The 20,748-nt window shown below is 47.5% G+C and overlaps 2 protein-coding genes across 2 annotated transcripts in view; both read right to left on the reverse strand.

The window, feature by feature from the left end:
• LOC138801669 (mas-related G-protein coupled receptor member H-like) overlaps positions 1 to 20,748 on the reverse strand; it is a 566,124-nt gene that overhangs the window by 382,872 nt on the left and 162,504 nt on the right. The gene's annotated exons all lie outside the window — the stretch shown is intronic.
• Positions 17,278 to 18,222, reverse strand: LOC138801915 (olfactory receptor 10AG1-like). The gene has a single exon (XM_069985011.1). The coding sequence runs from the start codon at positions 18,220 to 18,222 to the stop codon at positions 17,278 to 17,280; it is 945 nt and encodes a 314-aa protein (XP_069841112.1).

Genomic DNA, 20,748 nt, shown 5'->3' on the forward strand with positions numbered 1-20,748 from the left:
ATAGCCACTAAGGGCACCTGATATATACTGTTCCAGTAGCCCACTAAGGGCACGTTATACATACTGTTCCAGTAGCCACTAAGGGCACGTTATACATACTGTTCCAGTAGCCCACTAAGGGCACGTTATACATACTGTTCCAGTAGCCCACTAAGGGCACGTTATACATACTGTTCCAGTAGCCACTAAGGGCACGTTATACATACTGTTCCAGTAGCCACTAAGGGCACGTTATACATACTGTTCCAGTAGCCCACTAAGGGCACGTTATACATACTGTTCCAGTAGCCCAGTAAAAGGCATGTGATATATATTGTTCCAGTAGCCCAGTAAAAGGCACGTGATATATATTGTTCCAGTAGCCCAGTAAAAGGCACGTGATATACTGTTCCAGTAACGTTCGTACAACATTACACGTGATACGTGCGAATAACAAGACACTTTACGGACGCACATTGGAATCATGTATGTAACGCTGCGCAAGAAATACAAAGAAAATGTGTGAACATTGCCGTAAAGCGTTCGCAAATATTTTTCCTTCACAACTGCGGAGAGTGGCATTATACTGCGATTTTGGGGTGTTGGGTGCACCCAGACATGCTCCCCCTAATGTCCCAGTGTCATTCCGGAGGTGTTGGCATCGTTTAGGGAGGTTTCATGGGGGACTTGGTGACCTCCAAGTGGTCGAATTTGGATTTCCAAGTGCCGGGATTTTTTTTCCCATAGACTATAATGGGATCGAATATTCGTTCGAATAGTCGAATATCGGTGCCTATTCAATTTGAATTCTCGAAAATTGAATATTTCACTACTCTCTCATCTCTAATCATCACGTGTTTCTCAACATCAGTGAGCTAGCCGAACCGTCTACCGGGAAGGAACAATCAGGCCAAGGGAGGTCTCCAGTCAAGGAAACCACCTCCCAACAAGAAACCATCAAGAATGAGATGGGAAATAGGAAATACAAAAAAGGACTAGAACTGTCCCTGCTCACCAGTCTTATAATTAGAGGGGTCGGCCACTTTGTAGTAAAATAGGTCAGTACAAAGTATTAGTAAGTGTACTCACTGTATATACTGACAGCAGCTCCCTGTGTACTCACTGTATATACTGACAGCAGCTCTGCTGTCAGTATATACAGTGAGTACACAGGGAGCTGCAGTCAGTATATACAGTGAGTACACAGGGAGCGGCTGTCAGTATATACAGTGAGCACACAGGGAGCTGCTGTCAGTATATACAGTGAGTACACAGGGAGCTGCTGTCAGTATATACAGTGAGTACACAGGGAGCTGCTGTCAGTATATACAGTGAGTACACAGGGAGCTGCTGTCAGTATATACAGTGAGTACACAGGGAGCTGCTGTCAGTATATACAGTGAGTACAGGGAGCTGCTGTCAGTATATACAGTGAGTACACAGGGAACTGCTGTCAGTATATACAGTGAGTACACAGTGAGTACACAGGGAGCTGCTGTCAGTATATACAGTGAGTACACAGGGAGCTGCTGTCAGTATATACAGTGAGTACACAGGGAGCTGCTGTCAGTATATACAGTGAGTACAGGGAGCCGCTGTCAGTATATACAGTGAGTACACAGGGAGCTGCTGTCAGTATATACAGTGAGTACACAGGGAGCTGCTGTCAGTATATACAGTGAGTACACAGGGAGCTGCTGTCAGTATATACAGTGAGTACACAGGGAGCTGCTGTCAGTATATACAGTGAGTACACAGGGAGCTGCTGTCAGTATATACAGTGAGTACACAGGGAGCTGCTGTCAGTATATACAGTGAGTACACAGGGAGCCGCTGTCAGTATATACAGTGAGTACAGGGAGCCGCTGTCAGTATATACAGTGAGCACACAGGGAGCTGCTGTCAGTATATACAGTGAGCACACAAGGAGCTGCTGTCAGTATATACAGTGAGCACACAGGGAGCTGCTGTCAGTATATACAGTGAGTACAGGGAGCTGCTGTCAGTATATACAGTGAGTACACAGGGAGCTGCTGTCAGTATATACAGTGAGTACACAGGGAGCCGCTGTCAGTATATACAGTGAGTACACAGGGAGCTGCTGTCAGTATATACAGTGAGTACGCAGGGAGCTGCTGTCAGTATATACAGTGAGTACACAGGGAGCTGCTGTCAGTATATACAGTGAGTACACAGGGAGCTGCTGTCAGTATATACAGTGAGTACACAGGAAGCTGCTGTCAGTATATACAGTGAGTACAGGGAGCTGCTGTCAGTATATACAGTGAGCACACAAGGAGCTGCTGTCAGTATATACAGTGAGTACACAGGGAGCTGCTGTCAGTATATACAGTGAGTACACAGGGAGCCGCTGTCAGTATATACAGTGAGTACAGGGAGCCGCTGTCAGTATATACAGTGAGTACACAGGGAGCTGCTGTCAGTATATACAGTGAGCACACAGGGAGCTGCTGTCAGTATATACAGTGAGCACACAAGGAGCTGCTGTCAGTATATACAGTGAGCACACAGGGAGCTGCTGTCAGTATATACAGTGAGTACACAGGGAGCTGCTGTCAGTATGTACAGTGAGTACGCAGGGAGCTGCTGTCAGTATATACAGTGAGTACACAGGGAGCTGCTGTCAGTATATACAGTGAGTACACAGGGAGCTGCTGTCAGTATATACAGTGAGTACAGGGAGCTGCTGTCAGTATATACAGTGAGTACACAGGGAGCTGCTGTCAGTATATACAGTGAGCACACAGGGAGCGGCTGTCAGTATATACAGTGAGCACACAGGGAGCGGCTGTCAGTATATACAGTGAGTACACAGGGAGCGGCTGTCAGTATATACAGTAAATACAGGGAGCTGCTGTCAGTATATACAGTGAGTACAGGGAGCTGCTGTCAGTATATACAGTAAATACAGGGAGCTGCTGTCAGTATATACAGTGAGTACAGGGAGCTGCTGTCAGTATATACAGTGAGTACACAGGGAGCTGCTGTCAGTATATACAGTGAGTACAGGGAGCTGCTGTCAGTATATACAGTGAGTACAGGGAGCTGCTGTCAGTATATACAGTGAGTACACAGGGAGCTGCTGTCAGTATATACAGTGAGTACACAGGGAGCTGCTGTCAGTATATACAGTGAGTACACAGGGAGCTGCTGTCAGTATATACAGTGAGTACACAGGGAGCGGCTGTCAGTATATACAGTGAGCACACAGGGAGCGGCTGTCAGTATATACAGTGAGTACACAGGGAGCGGCTGTCAGTATATACAGTAAATACAGGGAGCTGCTGTCAGTATATACAGTGAGTACAGGGAGCTGCTGTCAGTATATACAGTGAGTACAGGGAGCTGCTGTCAGTATATACAGTGAGTACAGGGAGCTGCTGTCAGTATATACAGTAAATACAGGGAGCTGCTGTCAGTATATACAGTGAGTACAGGGAGCTGCTGTCAGTATATACAGTGAGTACACAGGGAGCTGCTGTCAGTATATACAGTGAGTACAGGGAGCTGCTGTCAGTATATACAGTGAGTACACAGGGAGCTGCTGTCAGTATATACAGTGAGTACACAGGGAGCTGCTGTCAGTATATACAGTGAGTACAGGGAGCTGCTGTCAGTATATACAGTGAGTACACAGGGAGCTGCTGTCAGTATATACAGTGAGTACACAGGGAGCTGCTGTCAGTATATACAGTGAGTACACAGGGAGCTGCTGTCAGTATATACAGTGAGTACACAGGGAGCTGCTGTCAGTATATACAGTGAGTACAGGGAGCCGCTGTCAGTATATACAGTGAGCACACAGGGAGCTGCTGTCAGTATATACAGTGAGCACACAAGGAGCTGCTGTCAGTATATACAGTGAGCACACAGGGAGCTGCTGTCAGTTTATACAGTGAGTACAGGGAGCCGCTGTCAGTATATACAGTGAGTACACAGGGAGCCGCTGTCAGTATATACAGTGAGTACACAGGGAGCCGCTGTCAGTATATACAGTGAGTACACAGGGAGCTGCTGTCAGTATATACAGTGAGTACGCAGGGAGCTGCTGTCAGTATATACAGTGAGTACACAGGGAGCTGCTGTCAGTATATACAGTGAGTACACAGGGAGCGGCTGTCAGTATATACAGTGAGCACACAGGGAGCTGCTGTCAGTATATACAGTGAGTACACAGGGAGCTGCTGTCAGTATATACAGTGAGTACACAGGAAGCTGCTGTCAGTATATACAGTGAGTACAGGGAGCTGCTGTCAGTATATACAGTGAGCACACAAGGAGCTGCTGTCAGTATATACAGTGAGTACACAGGGAGCTGCTGTCAGTATATACAGTGAGTATACAGGGAGCTGCTGTCAGTATATACAGTGAGTACACAGGGAGCTGCTGTCAGTATATACAGTGAGTACACAGGGAGCTGCTGTCAGTATATACAGTGAGTACACAGGTAGCTGCTGTCAGTATATACAGTGAGTACACAGGGAGCTGCTGTCAGTATGTACAGTGAGCACACAAGGAGCTGCTGTCAGTATATACAGTGAGTACACAGGGAGCTGCTGTCAGTATATACAGTGAGTACACAGGGAGCTGCTGTCAGTATATACAGTGAGTACACAGGGAGCTGCTGTCAGTATATACAGTGAGTACACAGGGAGCTGCTGTCAGTATATACAGTGAGTACGCAGGGAGCTGCTGTCAGTATATACAGTGAGTACACAGGGAGCTGCTGTCAGTATATACAGTGAGTACAGGGAGCTGCTGTCAGTATATACAGTGAGTACACAGGGAGCTGCTGTCAGTATATACAGTGAGTACAGGGAGCTGCTGTCAGTATATACAGTGAGTACAGGGAGCCGCTGTCAGTATATACAGTGAGTACACAGGGAGCTGCTGTCAGTATATACAGCGAGTACACAGGGAGTTGCTGTCAGTATATACAGTGAGTACAGGGAGCTGCTGTCAGTATATACAGTGAGTACAGGGAGCTGCTGTCAGTATATACAGTAAATACAGGGAGCTGCTGTCAGTATATACAGTGAGTACAGGGAGCTGCTGTCAGTATATACAGTGAGTACACAGGGAGCTGCTGTCAGTATATACAGTGAGTACAGGGAGCTGCTGTCAGTATATACAGTGAGTACACAGGGAGCTGCTGTCAGTATATACAGTGAGTACAGGGAGCTGCTGTCAGTATATACAGTGAGTACAGGGAGCTGCTGTCAGTATATACAGTGAGTACACAGGGAGCTGCTGTCAGTATATACAGTGAGTACACAGGGAGCTGCTGTCAGTATATACAGTGAGTACAGGGAGCTGCTGTCAGTATATACAGTGAGTACAGAGAGCTGCTGTCAGTATATACAGTGAGTACAGGGAGCTGCTGTCAGTATATACAGTGAGTACAGAGAGCTGCTGTCAGTATATACAGTGAGTACACAGGGAGCTGCTGTCAGTATATACAGTGAGTACAGGGAGCCGCTGTCAGTATATACAGTGAGTACACAGGGAGCTGCTGTCAGTATATACAGTGAGTACAGGGAGCTGCTGTCAGTATATACAGTGAGTACAGGGAGCTGCTGTCAGTATATACAGTGAGTACAGTTACTAGTACTGTGCACTGACCTATTTTACTATAAAGTGGCCGACCCCTCTAAGGGAGGTAAGTAGCTTCCTCTGGGTGGATCTGGCTGTGTGGTAACTTCACACATGATGGTCAGAACTGGAGGGAAAGCAGTGTGTGCTGAGGCCTCCTGTATGTGTAATGAGGGGGGGGGGGGGGTAATATGGGGTGTATGGGTGTAATGAGGGGTGTATGGGTGTAATGAGGGGTGTATGGGTGTAATGAGGGGTGTATGGGGTTCCCTCAGGTGTATGTGTAATGAGGGGTGTATGTGTAATGAGGGGTGTATGCAGGGCCGGCTCCAGGTTTTTGCGGGCCCTTGAGTGACAGAGCCAAAACGGGCCCCTCATCCTTCCACTATGCACAATTATTTGAGACACCACTAACATACACAAACACACATTATACACACACACTTACTGACACTAGACATGACTGACTGACACATATTACTGACTGACACACACTACTAATTGACACACCTGACTGACATACATTACTGACTGACACACACACACAGGTCCTGCTCTTTTCTCCTATGTCTTCTAATGTTCAGGGCTGCACTACAGTGAGGGGGCTAAACATTAGAGCCTTGGGCCCCTAGAGGCACTGTGGGCCCCGGCACTTGCCCAGGTAGGCCCTGTGCTGCCGCCAGCCCTGGGTGTATGTGTAATGAGGGGTGTATGGGTGTAATGAGGGGTGTATGGGTGTAATGAGGGGTGTATGTGTAATGAGGGGTGTATGTGTAATGAGGGGTGTATGGGTGTAATGAGGGGTGTATGGGGTGTAATGAGGGGTGTATGGGTGTAAAGAGGGGTGTATGGGTGTAATGAGGGGTGTATGGGTGTAATAAGGGGTGTATGGGTGTAAAGAGGGGTGTATGGGGTGTATGGGTGTAATGAGGGGTGTATGGGTGTAATGAGGGGTGTATGGGTGTAATAAGGGGTGTATGGGTGTAATGAGGGGTGTATGGGGTGTATGGGTGTAATGAGGGGTGTATGGGTGTAATGAGGGGTGTATGTGTAATGAGGGGTGTATGGGGTGTATGGGTGTAATGAGGGGTGTATGTGTAATGAGGGGTGTATGGGGTGTATGGGTGTAATGAGGGGTGTATGTGTAATGAGGGGTGTATGGGGTGTATGGGTGTAATGAGGGGTGTATGGTTGTAATATGGGGTGTAATGAGGGGTGTATGGGTGTAATGAGGGGTGTATGGAGTGTATGGGTGTAATGAGGGGTGTATGGGTGTAATGAGGGGTGTATGGGTGTAATGAGGGGTGTATGGGTGTAATGAGGGGTGTATGGGGTGTATGGGTGTAATGAGGGGTGTATGGGTGTAATGAGGGGTGTTTGAGGTGTATGGGTGTAATGAGGGGTGTATGGGGTGTATGGGTGTAATGAGGGGTGTATGGGTGTAATGAGGGTGTATGGGTGTAATGAGGGTGTATGGGTGTAATGAGGGTGTATGGGTGTAATGAGGGTGTATGGGTGTAATGAGGGTGTATGGGTGTAATGAGGGGTGTATGGGGTGTATGGGTGTAATGAGGGGTGTATGGGGTGTAATGAGGGGTGTATGGGTGTAATGAGGGGTGTATGGGGTGTATGGGTGTAATGAGGGTTGTATGGGGTGTAATGAGGGGTGTATGGGTGTAATGAGGGTGTATGGGTGTAATGAGGGGTGTATGGGGTGTATGGGTGTAATGAGGGGTGTATGGGGTGTAATGAGGGGTGTATGGGTGTAATGAGGGGGTGTATGGGGTGTATGGGTGTAATGAGGGGTGTATGGGGTGTAATGAGGGGTGTATGGGTGTAATGAGGGGTGTATGGGTGTAATGAGGGGTGTATGGGGTGTAATGAGGGGTGTATGGGTGTAATGAGGGGTGTATAAGGTGTATGGGTGTAATGAGGGGTGTATGGGTGTAATGAGGGGTGTATGGGTGTAATGAGGGGTGTATGGGTGTAATGAGGGGTGTATGGGGTGTATGGGTGTAATGAGGGGTGTATGGGGTGTATGGGTGTAATGAGGGGTGTATGGGTGTAATGAGGGGTGTATGGGTGTAATGAGGGGTGTATGGGGTGTATGGGTGTAATGAGGGGTGTATGGGTGTAATGAGGGTGTATGGGTGTAATGAGGGGTGTATGGGTGTAATGAGGGGTGTATGGGTGTATGGGTGTAATGAGGGGTGTATGGGTGTAATGAGGGGTGTATGGGTGTAATGAGGGGTGTATGTGTAATGAGGGGTGTATGGGTGTAATGAGGGGTGTATGGGTGTAATGAGGGGTGTATGGGTGTAATGAGGGGTGTATGTGTAATGAGGGGTGTATGGGTGTAATGAGGGGTGTATGTGTAATGAGGGGTGTATGGGGTGTATGGGTTTAATGAGGGGTGTATGGGTGTAATGAGGGGTGTATGGGGTGTATGGGTGTAATGAGGGGTGTATGGGGTGTAATGAGGGGTGTATGGGTGTAATGAGGGCGTATGGGTGTAATGAGGGTGTATGGGTGTAATGAGGGGTGTATGGGGTGTATGGGTGTAATGAGGGGTGTATGGGGTGTAATGAGGGATGTATGGGTGTAATGAGGGTGTATGGGGTGTATGGGTGTAATGAGGGGTGTATGGGTGTAATGAGGGGTGTATGGGTGTAATGAGGGTGTATGGGTGTAATGAGGGTGTATGGGTGTAATGAGGGTGTATGGGTGTAATGAGGGTGTATGGGTGTAATGAGGGTGTATGGGTGTAATGAGGGGTGTATGGGGTGTATGGGTGTAATGAGGGGTGTATGGGGTGTAATGAGGGGTGTATGGGTGTAATGAGGGGTGTATGGGGTGTATGGGTGTAATGAGGGGTGTATGGGGTGTAATGAGGGGTGTATGGGTGTAATGAGGGTGTATGGGTGTAATGAGGGGTGTATGGGGTGTATGGGTGTAATGAGGGGTGTATGGGGTGTAATGAGGGGTGTATGGGTGTAATGAGGGGTGTATGGGGTGTATGGGTGTAATGAGGGGTGTATGGGGTGTAATGAGGGGTGTATGGGTGTAATGAGGGGTGTATGGGTGTAATGAGGGGTGTATGGGGTGTAATGAGGGGTGTATGGGTGTAATGAGGGGTGTATAAGGTGTATGGGTGTAATGAGGGTGTATGGTTGTAATGAGGGGTGTATGGGTGTAATGAGGGGTGTATGGGTGTAATGAGGGGTGTATGGGGTGTATGGGTGTAATGAGGGGTGTATGGGGTGTATGGGTGTAATGAGGGGTGTATGGGTGTAATGAGGGGTGTATGGGTGTAATGAGGGGTGTATGGGTTGTATGGGTGTAATGAGGGGTGTATGGGTGTAATGAGGGGTGTATGGGTGTAATGAGGGGTGTATGGGTGTAATGAGGGGTGTATGGGTGTAATGAGGGGTGTATGTGTAATGAGGGGTGTATGTGTAATGAGGGGTGTATGTGTAATGAGGGGTGTATGGGTGTAATGAGTGGTGTATGGGTGTAATGAGGGGTGTATGGGTGTAATGAGGGGTGTATGGGTGTAATGAGGGGTGTATGTGTAATGAGGGGTGTATGGGTGTAATGAGGGGTGTTATGGGTGTAATGAGGGGTGTATGGGTGTAATGAGGGGTGTATGGGTGTAATGAGGGGTGTATGTGTAATGAGGGGTGTATGTGTAATGAGGGGTGTATGGGGTGTATGGGTGTAATGAGGGGTGTATGGGTGTAATGAGGGGTGTATGGGGTGTATGGGTGTAATGAGGGGTGTATGGGGTGTAATGAGGGGTGTATGGGTGTAATGAGGGCGTATGGGTGTAATGAGGGGTGTATGGGGTGTATGGGTGTAATGAGGGGTGTATGGGGTGTAATGAGGGATGTATGGGTGTAATGAGGGGTGTATGGGGTGTATGGGTGTAATGAGGGGTGTATGGGGTGTAATGAGGGGTGTATGGGTGTAATGAGGGGTGTATGGGGTGTATGGGTGTAATGAGGGGTGTATGGGGTGTAATGAGGGGTGTATGGGTGTAATGAGGGGTGTATGGGGTGTATGGGTGTAATGAGGGGTGTATGGGTGTAATGAGGGGTGTATGGGTGTAATGAGGGGTGTATGGGGTGTATGGGTGTAATGAGGGGTGTATGGGGTGTATGGGTGTAATGAGGGGTGTATGGGTGTAATGAGGGGTGTATGGGTGTAATGAGGGGTGTATGGGGTGTATGGGTGTAATGAGGGGTGTATGGGTGTAATGAGGGGTGTATGGGTGTAATGAGGGGTGTATGGGGTGTATGGGTGTAATGAGGGGTGTATGGGTGTAATGAGGGGTGTATGGGTGTAATGAGGGGTGTATGGGGTGTATGGGTGTAATGAGGGGTGTATGGGTGTAATGAGGGGTGTATGGGTGTAATGAGGGGTGTATGGGTGTAATGAGGGGTGTATGGGGTGTATGGGTGTAATGAGGGGTGTATGGGTGTAATGAGGGGTGTATGGGTGTAATGAGGGGTGTATGGGTGTAATGAGGGGTGTATGGGTGTAATGAGGGGTGTATGGGGTGTATGGGTGTAATGAGGGGTGTATGGGTGTAATGAGGGGTGTATGGGTGTAATGAGGGGTGTATGGGTGTAATGAGGGGTGTATGTGTAATGAGGGGTGTATGGGTGTAATGAGGGGTGTATGGGTGTAATGAGGGGTGTATGGGTGTAATGAGGGGTGTATGGGTGTAATGAGGGGTGTATGGGTGTAATGAGGGGTGTATGGGTGTAATGAGGGGTGTATGTGTAATGAGGGGTGTATGGGGTGTATGGGTGTAATGAGGGGTGTATGTGTAATGAGGGGTGTATGGGGTGTATGGGTGTAATGAGGGGTGAATGGGTGCAATATGGGGTGTATTGGTGTAATGAGGGGTGTATGGGTGTAATGAGGGGTGTATTGGTGTAATGAGGGGTGTATGGGGTGTAATGAGGGGTGTATGGGTGTAATGAGGGGTGTATGGGTGTAATGAGGGGTGTATGGGGTGTATGGGTGTAATGAGGGGTGTATGGGTGTAATGAGGGGTGTATGGGTGTAATGAGGGGTGTATGGGTGTAATGAGGGGTGTAATGAGGGGTGTATGGGTGTAATGAGGGGTGTATGGGTGTAATGAGGGGTGTATGGGTGTAATGAGGGGTGTATGGGTGTAATGAGGGGTGTATGGGGTGTATGGGTGTAATGAGGGTTGTATGGGTGTAATATGGGGTGTAATGAGGGGTGTATGGGTGTAATGAGGGGTGTATGGGTGTAATGAGGGGTGTACTGTATGTGGTTCCCTGTAGATATCTGGCAGTCCTTGCCCTTGGTACATCGGATTGCTGGTATATGACTCCGTCCTTCAGGATGTTACCAGGCGGCTCTGTCCATCACACACAGTGGCAGCTCCCGGTGGGTGTAGTCAGTTCCCCCTGGTCTATGGTTGTCAGAGATGACGGGATCTGAGGTCAGGGATTGGACGGCATTATGGGGAGTAGGAGGAGTTTGTTTTCCTTTCCATTCCCGGGGGGGGGGGGGGTGCAGTATTATCAGTCTGTAATAGTGGTGTAATATGGGGGCTGGGAGTCTGTAATACACCCCCCCCCCCCCTGCTGTCACAGTCATATTTCCCTGGAGCTTCCATCACTTTCTGAGGGTTTCAGGTGACCAGACCCCCTGTCATGTAATACATCCAATCACACAGCAGCGCTCTTACCGCAGAGAATACCAGCAGCTTCAAGGTATAAAGGGCAAAATCTCTCCAATGTAGCCACCTAGAAGCTGAATGGGGAACACCCATCACTCATTACCTGGACAGCTGTGTACTCATACTCATCACACAGCAGATATCACACATCATATTACACGGCACATCACACAGCAGATAACACACATATTACACAGCACACAGCAGATATCACACATCATATTACACAGCAGATATCACACATTATATTACACAGCACATCATACAGCACATCACAGTACACAACACACATTACACAACATATCACACAGCAGATATCACACAGCACGGCATGCAGCACATCACATATCACACAGCGCATTACCCATAGTAGCACATCATATATACACTACATATCACACACTACATCACACAGCACAGCATGCAGCACATCACATATTACACAGCACATTACCCATAATAGCACATCTTACTGTATATACACTATATATAACACACTACATCACACAGCACAGCATGCAGCACATCATACAGTACGCAACAAACATTACACATCACAGCACATATCACACAGCATATATCACACAGAACAGCACACAGCTCATCACATATCACACAGCACATCACATAGCACATCATGTTTCACATACCACATTACAACACATCACATATCACACAGCACATATCACACAGCACATCACATATCACAATGCACATATCGCACAGCCCACAGCACATCACCCAGCACAGCACATATCACACAGCACATCATCCAGGACAGCACATATGACAGCACATTACCCAGCACAGCACATATCGCACAGCACAGCACATCAAAGATCACATATCACAACACATATCACATCACACAGCACATCACACAGCACATATCACATCACACAGCACATATCACATCACACAGCACATATCACAGCACATATCACATCACACAGCACATATCACATCACACAGCACATATCACAGCACATATCACATCACACAGCACATATCACAGCACACAGCACATATCACATCAGCACATATCACACAGCTATCACACATCACAGCACATCAAAGATCACATATCACAGCACATATCACCTCACACTGCACAGCACATATCACCCAGCACAGCACATATCACCCAGCACAGCACATATCACACAGAACACAACACATCACCCAGCACAGCACATATCACCCAGCACAGCACATATCACACAGCACATATTGCACAGCACAGATCACACAGCACATATCACACGGCACATATCACACAGCACATATCACACATCACAGCACATCAAATATCACACATCACAGCACATATCACATCACACAGCACATCACATATCACATTATATATCACACAGCACATATCACAGCACATTAAATATCACACATCACAGCACATATCACACAGCACATCACATATCACACAGCACATCACACAGCACATATAGCACAGCACATATCACAGCACATCAAATATCACACATCACAGCACATATCACATAACAGCACAGCACATATCACATAACACAGCACATATCACACAGCACAGCACATATCACACAGCACAGCACATATCACAGCACTTCAAAAATCACATATCACATCAAATATCACACATCAAATATCACACAGCACATATCACATCACACAGCACATATCACACAGCACATCACCCAGCACAGCACATATCACACAGCACATATCACACAGCACAGCACATGACACAGCACAGCACATATCACACAGCACATATCACATCGCACAGCACATATCACACAGCACATTACCCAGCACAGCACATATCACACAGCACATATCACACAGCACAGCACATATAACACAGCACATCACACAGTACACAGCATATCACAGATCACACAGCTGATGCCATTACTCAGCAGAATATACAGCTTTAGGCTATGTTCACACTATGTACGTCTCCGGACGTAGCGCGTTCTGTGAATAAGCGGCCGGAGACTTACGTAGTTTGCGCACAATGGAAAGTATACGATATACGGCGGCACAGTTCACACTATGTAAGAACTTACGCCAGGATCGTACGCGGCGCCTTAAAAAATGAACCAGACCATTGTTTGAGCACGGAAATGCCGTAACTTACGCCCGTAGCGTAACATGCGGTCCCGTACGTAGTGGTGATTTCTTCATTTTTCTACTTTTTGTGCCGATCCAAAAGGTTCTGTGGGGTGTCCGGGGCTAGGCGAAGATTTCCAAGTAAAAGACCGCTGTCAGATCGCTACGTAGGGCGCTCGGGAAGCGTAAGTAGACTACGGGCGTAAGTTCGCGGTCTGTATGTAGCCGGCCGCAAGTATCGTAAATCCCCGGCCGGAGTTTACCGCGTATACTGTATGTCCGGCCGCGAAAATATGCAGCCGGACATATACGCAGTGTGAACATAGCCTTTAGTGAAGGTGCATCTAACCCCGGATAATTCCTGTAATGTGGATTTACTTACATGGTGTGCAGTCAGTATCTCCCAGCTGGGGGCACAGGACACTCATGGCCGGATGGATGGATGGATGGATGGATGGATGGATGGATGGATGGCCGGATGGATGGATGGATGGATGGCCGGATGGATGGATGGATGGATGGCCGGATGGATGTGTTATGGACAATGAGGAGGGAGGATGACACCAGCGGACAGGCGGCTGCCGTCTGTCTTCTCTTCCTTCCTATAATCTTACAGTAAGTGGAGCAATGGATGAGATTGGGGCCGGGAGCAGCAGGTGACGGTTAGGATTAGTCTTGGATTTCAAAGATATATTTTTCTCTATAGTTAAACTGTAAGGAAACAAAGATGAACGTGCACCCACTGTCCGGAGCTCTCCTCAGGAGCCGAGGACGGGAGAGACGGCCGTCTTATAATATCCTCACCCCCTCTGGGGCCAACTCCCCCCAGACACCACATCACTAGTCTTCTCTTATTTTTCTTTTCTTCTTCTTCTATTTTTATTCTTCCCAAGGGAGATCATAGAGAATATGGAACACATAGTATAGTATAATACAGTAAAGATTAGTAAGTATATTATAGCACCAATAGAAGAGTATATTATGCAGTCATATATATGGGGAAGGGGTCAATAGTCTCAGGACCCCCATTATAGAAGTGAGAGGGAAAATGACATATCTGATACCCCGGCAAGTAATGGGTGGGGGGGGGTCTATCTTCTAGACCAGGGGTCCTCAACTGGCGGACCGCGGTCCGAACCAGCTGTCCGGACCCCTGGTCAGACCTCCTAACCACCCCGGATCCAGTCCGTCCCGGGGCGGTTAGGAGGTCCCGCTCCCCACTGCAATGCCTCCCACCCCATAGGCGTACTGTCCTTAGATTTCAGTACACCTGTGTGGCTGGGGGCAGGGTCGGACCGACAGGAGAAAAGAAGAAGACAGCCGCAGCGGTGAACAAGGTGCTAGGTGAGTTGTTTTTTTGTTTTTTTTTCGTCTGGGGGCCATCTATAAGGGGGGAGCGCACAGGTGGGCTATATACTACAGGGGGGACCTCACAGGGGGGCTATATACTACTGAAGGGGTTATATACTACTGGGGGGAGCGCACAGGGGGCTATATACTACAGGGGGGACCTCACAGGGGGCTATATACTACAGGGGGGACCTCACAGGGGGCTATATACTACAGGGGGAGAGCACAGTGGGGCGATATACTACTGGGGTGACCTCACAGGGGGCTATATACTACAGGGGGAGAGCACAGGGGGGCTATATACTACTGGGGAAGCTCACAGGGGGCTATATACTACTGAGGGACAGCACACAGGGGGCTATATACTACAGGGGGAGAGCGCACAGGGGGGCTATACACTACTGGGGGAGCAACAGGGGGGGCTATATACTACCAGGGCAGTCACCCCCTTTGTACCTAATATAAAAGTGCCGGTGAGAGAGAAAAAATGCCAATTTCCTGCTACTAAGCAGCAATTCTGTATGTAAATAGTTGAACGTTTGTGAAAAGTAACAAAACACGTTTCCTACTGATGTTCAGCTCGGACCTTCACCGGTAAGTGGACCTTCACTAAAAGTTGTTGAGTACCCCTGTCCTAGACTGTATTCAAACCTTGGCCATCATCTTGATAACCACCATATTGGATCAAGAGCAGGTTTTTCCAGTAGCTGTCACTGACAGGCAGAAAGCCGTGACTAGTCACGGAAGGCTCCCCGCCCTAATGAATAGTTGCCGCCTCTCTCCCCGAATAAAACTCCTTCGTCTCCAATGTAAAGCTACTGCTGGTGGCACCCAAATCAGCTCAATGGATTTAATGTAGCATGGCTGGGTGGATGCCCTGGACCCAGAGGACAGATTTCACACCAAGGACAGCATGTCCTCTTCTCTGGGCAGCCTGGCTTCCCCCAAGGACTACACGCAGTAGTGCCAGCACAACTACCACCAAGTTGCCCGCATTCTCAGCAGTGCTGATTACTGTGTATGGTCCATTGGGTTGGAGGTTTCTGTGGAAGGACAAGGCTGAGGCGGAGGAAGTGGAAAACGTAAGGTGGGACAACAACAAAAATTTAGAAGGGAGGGTTAGCCTGGGCACAAAGACCTCATGAGTGCTCCACAACATCCACGTACTGCATATCATAGGGCGGCTTATAAAAACCTAGAAGATTCTGGATGAGTATGTGTACACAGCTGTTCAGGAAATAAGCGATGGGTGTCCCCCCCCTCAGCTTCTAGGTTGCCCTTTATTCCTTGAAGGTGCTGATCTACTGCTGATCCGAAACGAATATCGGTTCAGGAATTTGGGTTTGCTCATCTCTACTAGGTACTGTAGGCATGGTAAGTACTGACCACATGGAGGGGCCGAGATATTTGAGCTGGTCAGCAAGATAATATAGATAAAAATCAGGGGGTGCCATGTCAGCCATATCTTTAGAGCCTCGAAATGTAGCCGATTATAATTTAGATCACAAGACACACCTTATAAAAGATATAATGGCAGAGTCCATCGTATAATAAAAGGTTTAGGTATAGTCACAAAAATATGTTGTAACACATACAGAGATTTGGGGAGAGCCACCATTTTTACTGAAATGATGCGTCCCACTACTGATAAGGGTAAGAAGCCCCACACTCGGAGCTTGTCTCTGAAGTGGCCAGCCAGTGGGTCAACATTGGGAGTGAGTTTGTATTCCTAAATATCTTAATGTGTCCACTACGGACAGACCTTCTACAGACGTGCGCAACAGATGCGATCTAGCAGGACTTGTGTATTGGAGGAAGGACTCTGTTGGGTTGGATGGCTCTAGGGAGAGCTAAATCCATATTGGAGGGAAAGAGCAGGAGGTCATTAGCACATAGACTGACTCTATCTATGAGATTCCTTTATATACAGCATCTGTACGCAATAGAGCGGCCAATGGCTAGAGAGAAGAGGAGGGGAGGGGAAAGAGGGAGACATAAGCACCACACAATGGAATGAAACACCTTGGTGGCATCCAGCGCCGCCAAAGCCCAGTGCTTCTTTTGCTTAATACCCCGTTGCCCAATATGAGCCCGTCATGGGATGTGCTGCGACCTGGGACAAAGCCTGATTGTCATTTATAAGGGAAGGAAGGATTTTATTAAGACGGCTAGAATTTTGGTTCATAGCCTATAATCCAAATTTAGAAGGGATATGGGTCTGTATGAGCTGCAGTCTAGAGGGGGTTCGTTTGTCTTTAAAATTAGAACTATGTTGGCTCTCTAGAAAGATTCTGACAGGAATTTTGTGGAGAAGAATTTGGTCACAGGAGGTCTATATACTTCCAATAGTAGTAGATTGTTCTCAGTCATCTCAACACATAACTGGCCTAGCTTAGTTTTGTAAAGGTCCTGATGATATTCAGAGAAAATCTGTAGGATATCAACAAAATACTCCTCTAAGGCTTGGACAATCCCATTAACAAATTATAAGACCTGAGAACATCTATAACTTAGTAGCTGATTCCATTCATCCTGTTGGGATTCTTAGTGATTAGTTTTCTTATGGCGGCCTTCATCTCCTTGTTCCTCAGACTATAGATTAGGGGATTAATGGCCGGTATGACAATACAGTAGAGCAAAGATATCATCCTGGCATTGTCATCAGATCCATACATGCCTAAGTGTAGGTAAGTAAACATGGCGGTGCCAAAGTAAAGTATAACAGACACCAAGTGGGAGCTGCACGTGGACAGAGCTTTGTGTCGTCCTTCGGAGGAGTGAATGAGAAGGATGGAGCTCAGGATTCTGACGTATGAGCAGAGGATGAGGAGGAATGGGATCCCAGCTGCACACATACAGGTAAAGAAGACTAAGAGCTCATTGATGAACGTGTTTGTACAAGCCAAGCTGAGCACAGGAGCAAGGTCACAGAAGAAGTGGGCAATGAGATTGGACCCACAATATGGCAAGCTAAAGATATAATTTATTTGTACTGAAGACACCAAAAATCCAAAAAGCCAAGATCCTATGGTCAACTGGTAACACAGTTTAGTGCTCATCACCGTGGTGTACCGTAACGGGTGGCAGATGGCCATGTACCGATCAAAGGCCATAACCCCCAGAAAAACACATTCCGATAATCCTATAGAAAAAAATATACACATCTGGAAGGAACAAGCCCAAAATGAGATGGTCCGATCCTTCGACAGGAAGTTCTCCAAGACTTTGGGAATGGTGACTGTAGTGTAACAAAGTTCAATGAAAGATAAGTTCCTAAGGAAGAAATACATTGGGGTTTGGAGAACTCGATCAAAGGACACAGCCAGTATGATGAGGCCATTACCAGCCATGGTGACAATGTAGGCGAAGAGAAGAAAGAGGAAAATTATGACCTGTAACGCTGGAGAAAAGTCAGTGAACCCGAGGAGGATGAACTCTGTTATGTTTGTCTGCATGTCTCCTCTTATTACCAGAAGTTCTGAGTCTCTTGTTTCTCTGTGAACATATAGAAGTGTGGATCATAAATGTCATTTAGAGTAAGCATGCTCTTATGTGAGCATGGTGCATCAGGGGGCTGGACACTTCTAGATGCTTGACTGAGCACTGCGCTTTTCTCAAGATAAAATGCAGCTCTCCTCCCTGCATGTTTGGTGGCTTAATTACTAATAAATCTGCTGCGAAGGGGCGTAGCCATTTTAACTGCTGATATAGCAGTGATTGGCCAGCCGCAACAGGTGACCTGGGTCTATATAGGGTTGGATCTCCTGTTCCTCAGCTAAGAAGCAGCCTGATAGCAAGCAGGGAGTGATGCAGAGAGAGAGTTGCAACGAGATTGTAAAGAGAGTGGCCTCAAAATGTAATCTAGATTTTTTAAAAAAAAGCGTATGTTCACCCGTCCATGCTCTCCTGTTGTCCTCTTATAGGTCTCCAGTGTCTGCAGGCACCTCCGGCCCACTCAGCCAATCACTGACAGAGACGGGGCAGCACCACGGCCAGTAATTGGCTGAGAGGAACTGGCTGCGGGGGAAATCGGAGACCAAGGAAATAACCAGTTTACGTTTAACATGGGCAAGACTATGTGTAAGGGATGAGGATGTGGGCGTAAGGATATTGGGGCGGGCATATGGTTGATATGGTTTGAACAGAATAGAAATAGTCGCCATTCCATAAATTGTTTTTTTTTATCTCTTTCACGTGTTTTCACAGTGTTTCACTGTTTTGTGGATCTATGGAGTAATTTTGGCCCATTGTCATTTGTGACAAAAATAATCTGTGCAAATGCCACACACCAAGTTAATGACTATCGGTAAGTAGAAACCCTAACCCCATCCTACAGACAGCAGGCTTCTCCCTCAAGCAGGCAGAAATATCCATGTATGTTTTTGCTTTTCCAACATTTTCAGGGTCTTTTGAGAAGGTTATGAATTACCGACGACTGACACCTTTCACCACCTACAGCTCCTTTCCCTCAGTCACGTGTTCATTACGGTCTAATTCCTTTTGTCTTGCGTGATTAATATGGAAGTCATAATGGCAGACATTATTAAACCATTAAAGAAAAATAGTAAGAATAATAATAGTTGGGGGAGATGACGCTATCATCAACAAAACCATACCACTGCTGTGTCTACTCACCACTGACCATTAAGGCCGACACTTTGCGCGTGGAAGAAGAGATGGAGGAAGACAGTACACTGGTTGAAGCCAGACCACCCTTATTTCCATTTCTCAGCGCATATTGGATGAGGAGGAGGAAGAGGAACAGAAGAGTATTGCGTACACTGCAGAGGGTAGAACCCTTGGTAGTTGTTTCCACGCTGGTGTGATTGGCCTGAAGAGGAGGAGGAGGAGATGGAGGTCAGCGAAGTCTTGCCTGTTCGGAGTCTGGTGCACATGGCAGACTTCATGTTAGGCCGCCTTTCCCATGACTCTTGCACTACATGCATTCTGGTGAACACTGATTGCTGGCTGCTCACCCTTCTCGACCCCCGGTATAAGGGGGTACTTTTCTTCTCTCATTCCTAAGGTGGAAAGGAGTGCTCAAGTGACACAATGCCACAAGGTACAAGCAGGCTTGAGTACAGCGTTCAGTCAAAAACAACGTTTAGACTTTTCTTGCAGAGACCCCAACTTTGTGCACAACGCGTTTCAGCTGTGTTACACAGCTTTAATCACAGCGTATTTCTTGTTGGCGGCATGCCGTTCATGTGTGCACAAAAGGGGGGGTCTGCAATAAAAGTCAGAACATTGTTTTTGACTGAACGCTGCACTCCAGCCTGTTTGTAGAGTTGATTACCTGCACCTGCTGGAGTGTGAGCCCGTGCAGTGACGTCTCAAGGAAGGCGGTAAGCTGGCTTCGTTCCTTATGCTGTTATATACAATGCCACAAGGCCCTGGTAAAAAAAAAAAAATAGCTATAAAACTTTCTATCTGAGAACACTATCGGCAGAGGAGTTAGATGTGTGTCCCAACGAGGAGGGGAGATTAGAAGAAGAGGTAGCATGTCCACCACAGGCATGGGGGCACTCTCCAAGGTCTGGAATATGTTCATGGCCCTCCGACAGGATAAATCCAGCAATGTGCAACATTCTGGAAGATGGTGAAGGAATATGTAGCTGACAGTACTAGCGTCCTACCTGATCCCTCTGTGTCCTACACCCGTTGGGTGTCCAAGCTGGAGACTTGGCGTGAACTGGCGATGCACACCATGGAAGTGTTGTCCTGCGTTGCTACAGTTTTGTCACACAAGGTATTTAGTGCTGATGGATAAAGGTAGTCGCCTGACAACTACGTATCCTATCTTGCAGTGCAGGTAACCGGGAAGGTTTAGAAGCTTAGCTAGACCCAGATAACCATGCCTTGGGCTTGTATTTCCCTTTTAGAATGGGTCACTCGACACTGTAGGGCACAAGGTGGTCAGACATAGTCTATGCATGGGTGCAAGTACAGTATTAGCTCTAAAGTATATTCTCAAAAGTTCC

Source organism: Dendropsophus ebraccatus, chromosome 9 (genome assembly GCF_027789765.1).
Source record: "Dendropsophus ebraccatus isolate aDenEbr1 chromosome 9, aDenEbr1.pat, whole genome shotgun sequence".
In the NCBI taxonomy this organism is placed as follows: Eukaryota; Metazoa; Chordata; class Amphibia; order Anura; family Hylidae; genus Dendropsophus; species Dendropsophus ebraccatus.

What these genes read in the sequence shown, in the direction of transcription:
- LOC138801915 (XM_069985011.1), bottom strand. Translation starts at nt 18,222, where the DNA reads ATGCAGACAAACATAACAGAGTTCATCCTCCTCGGGTTCACTGACTTT.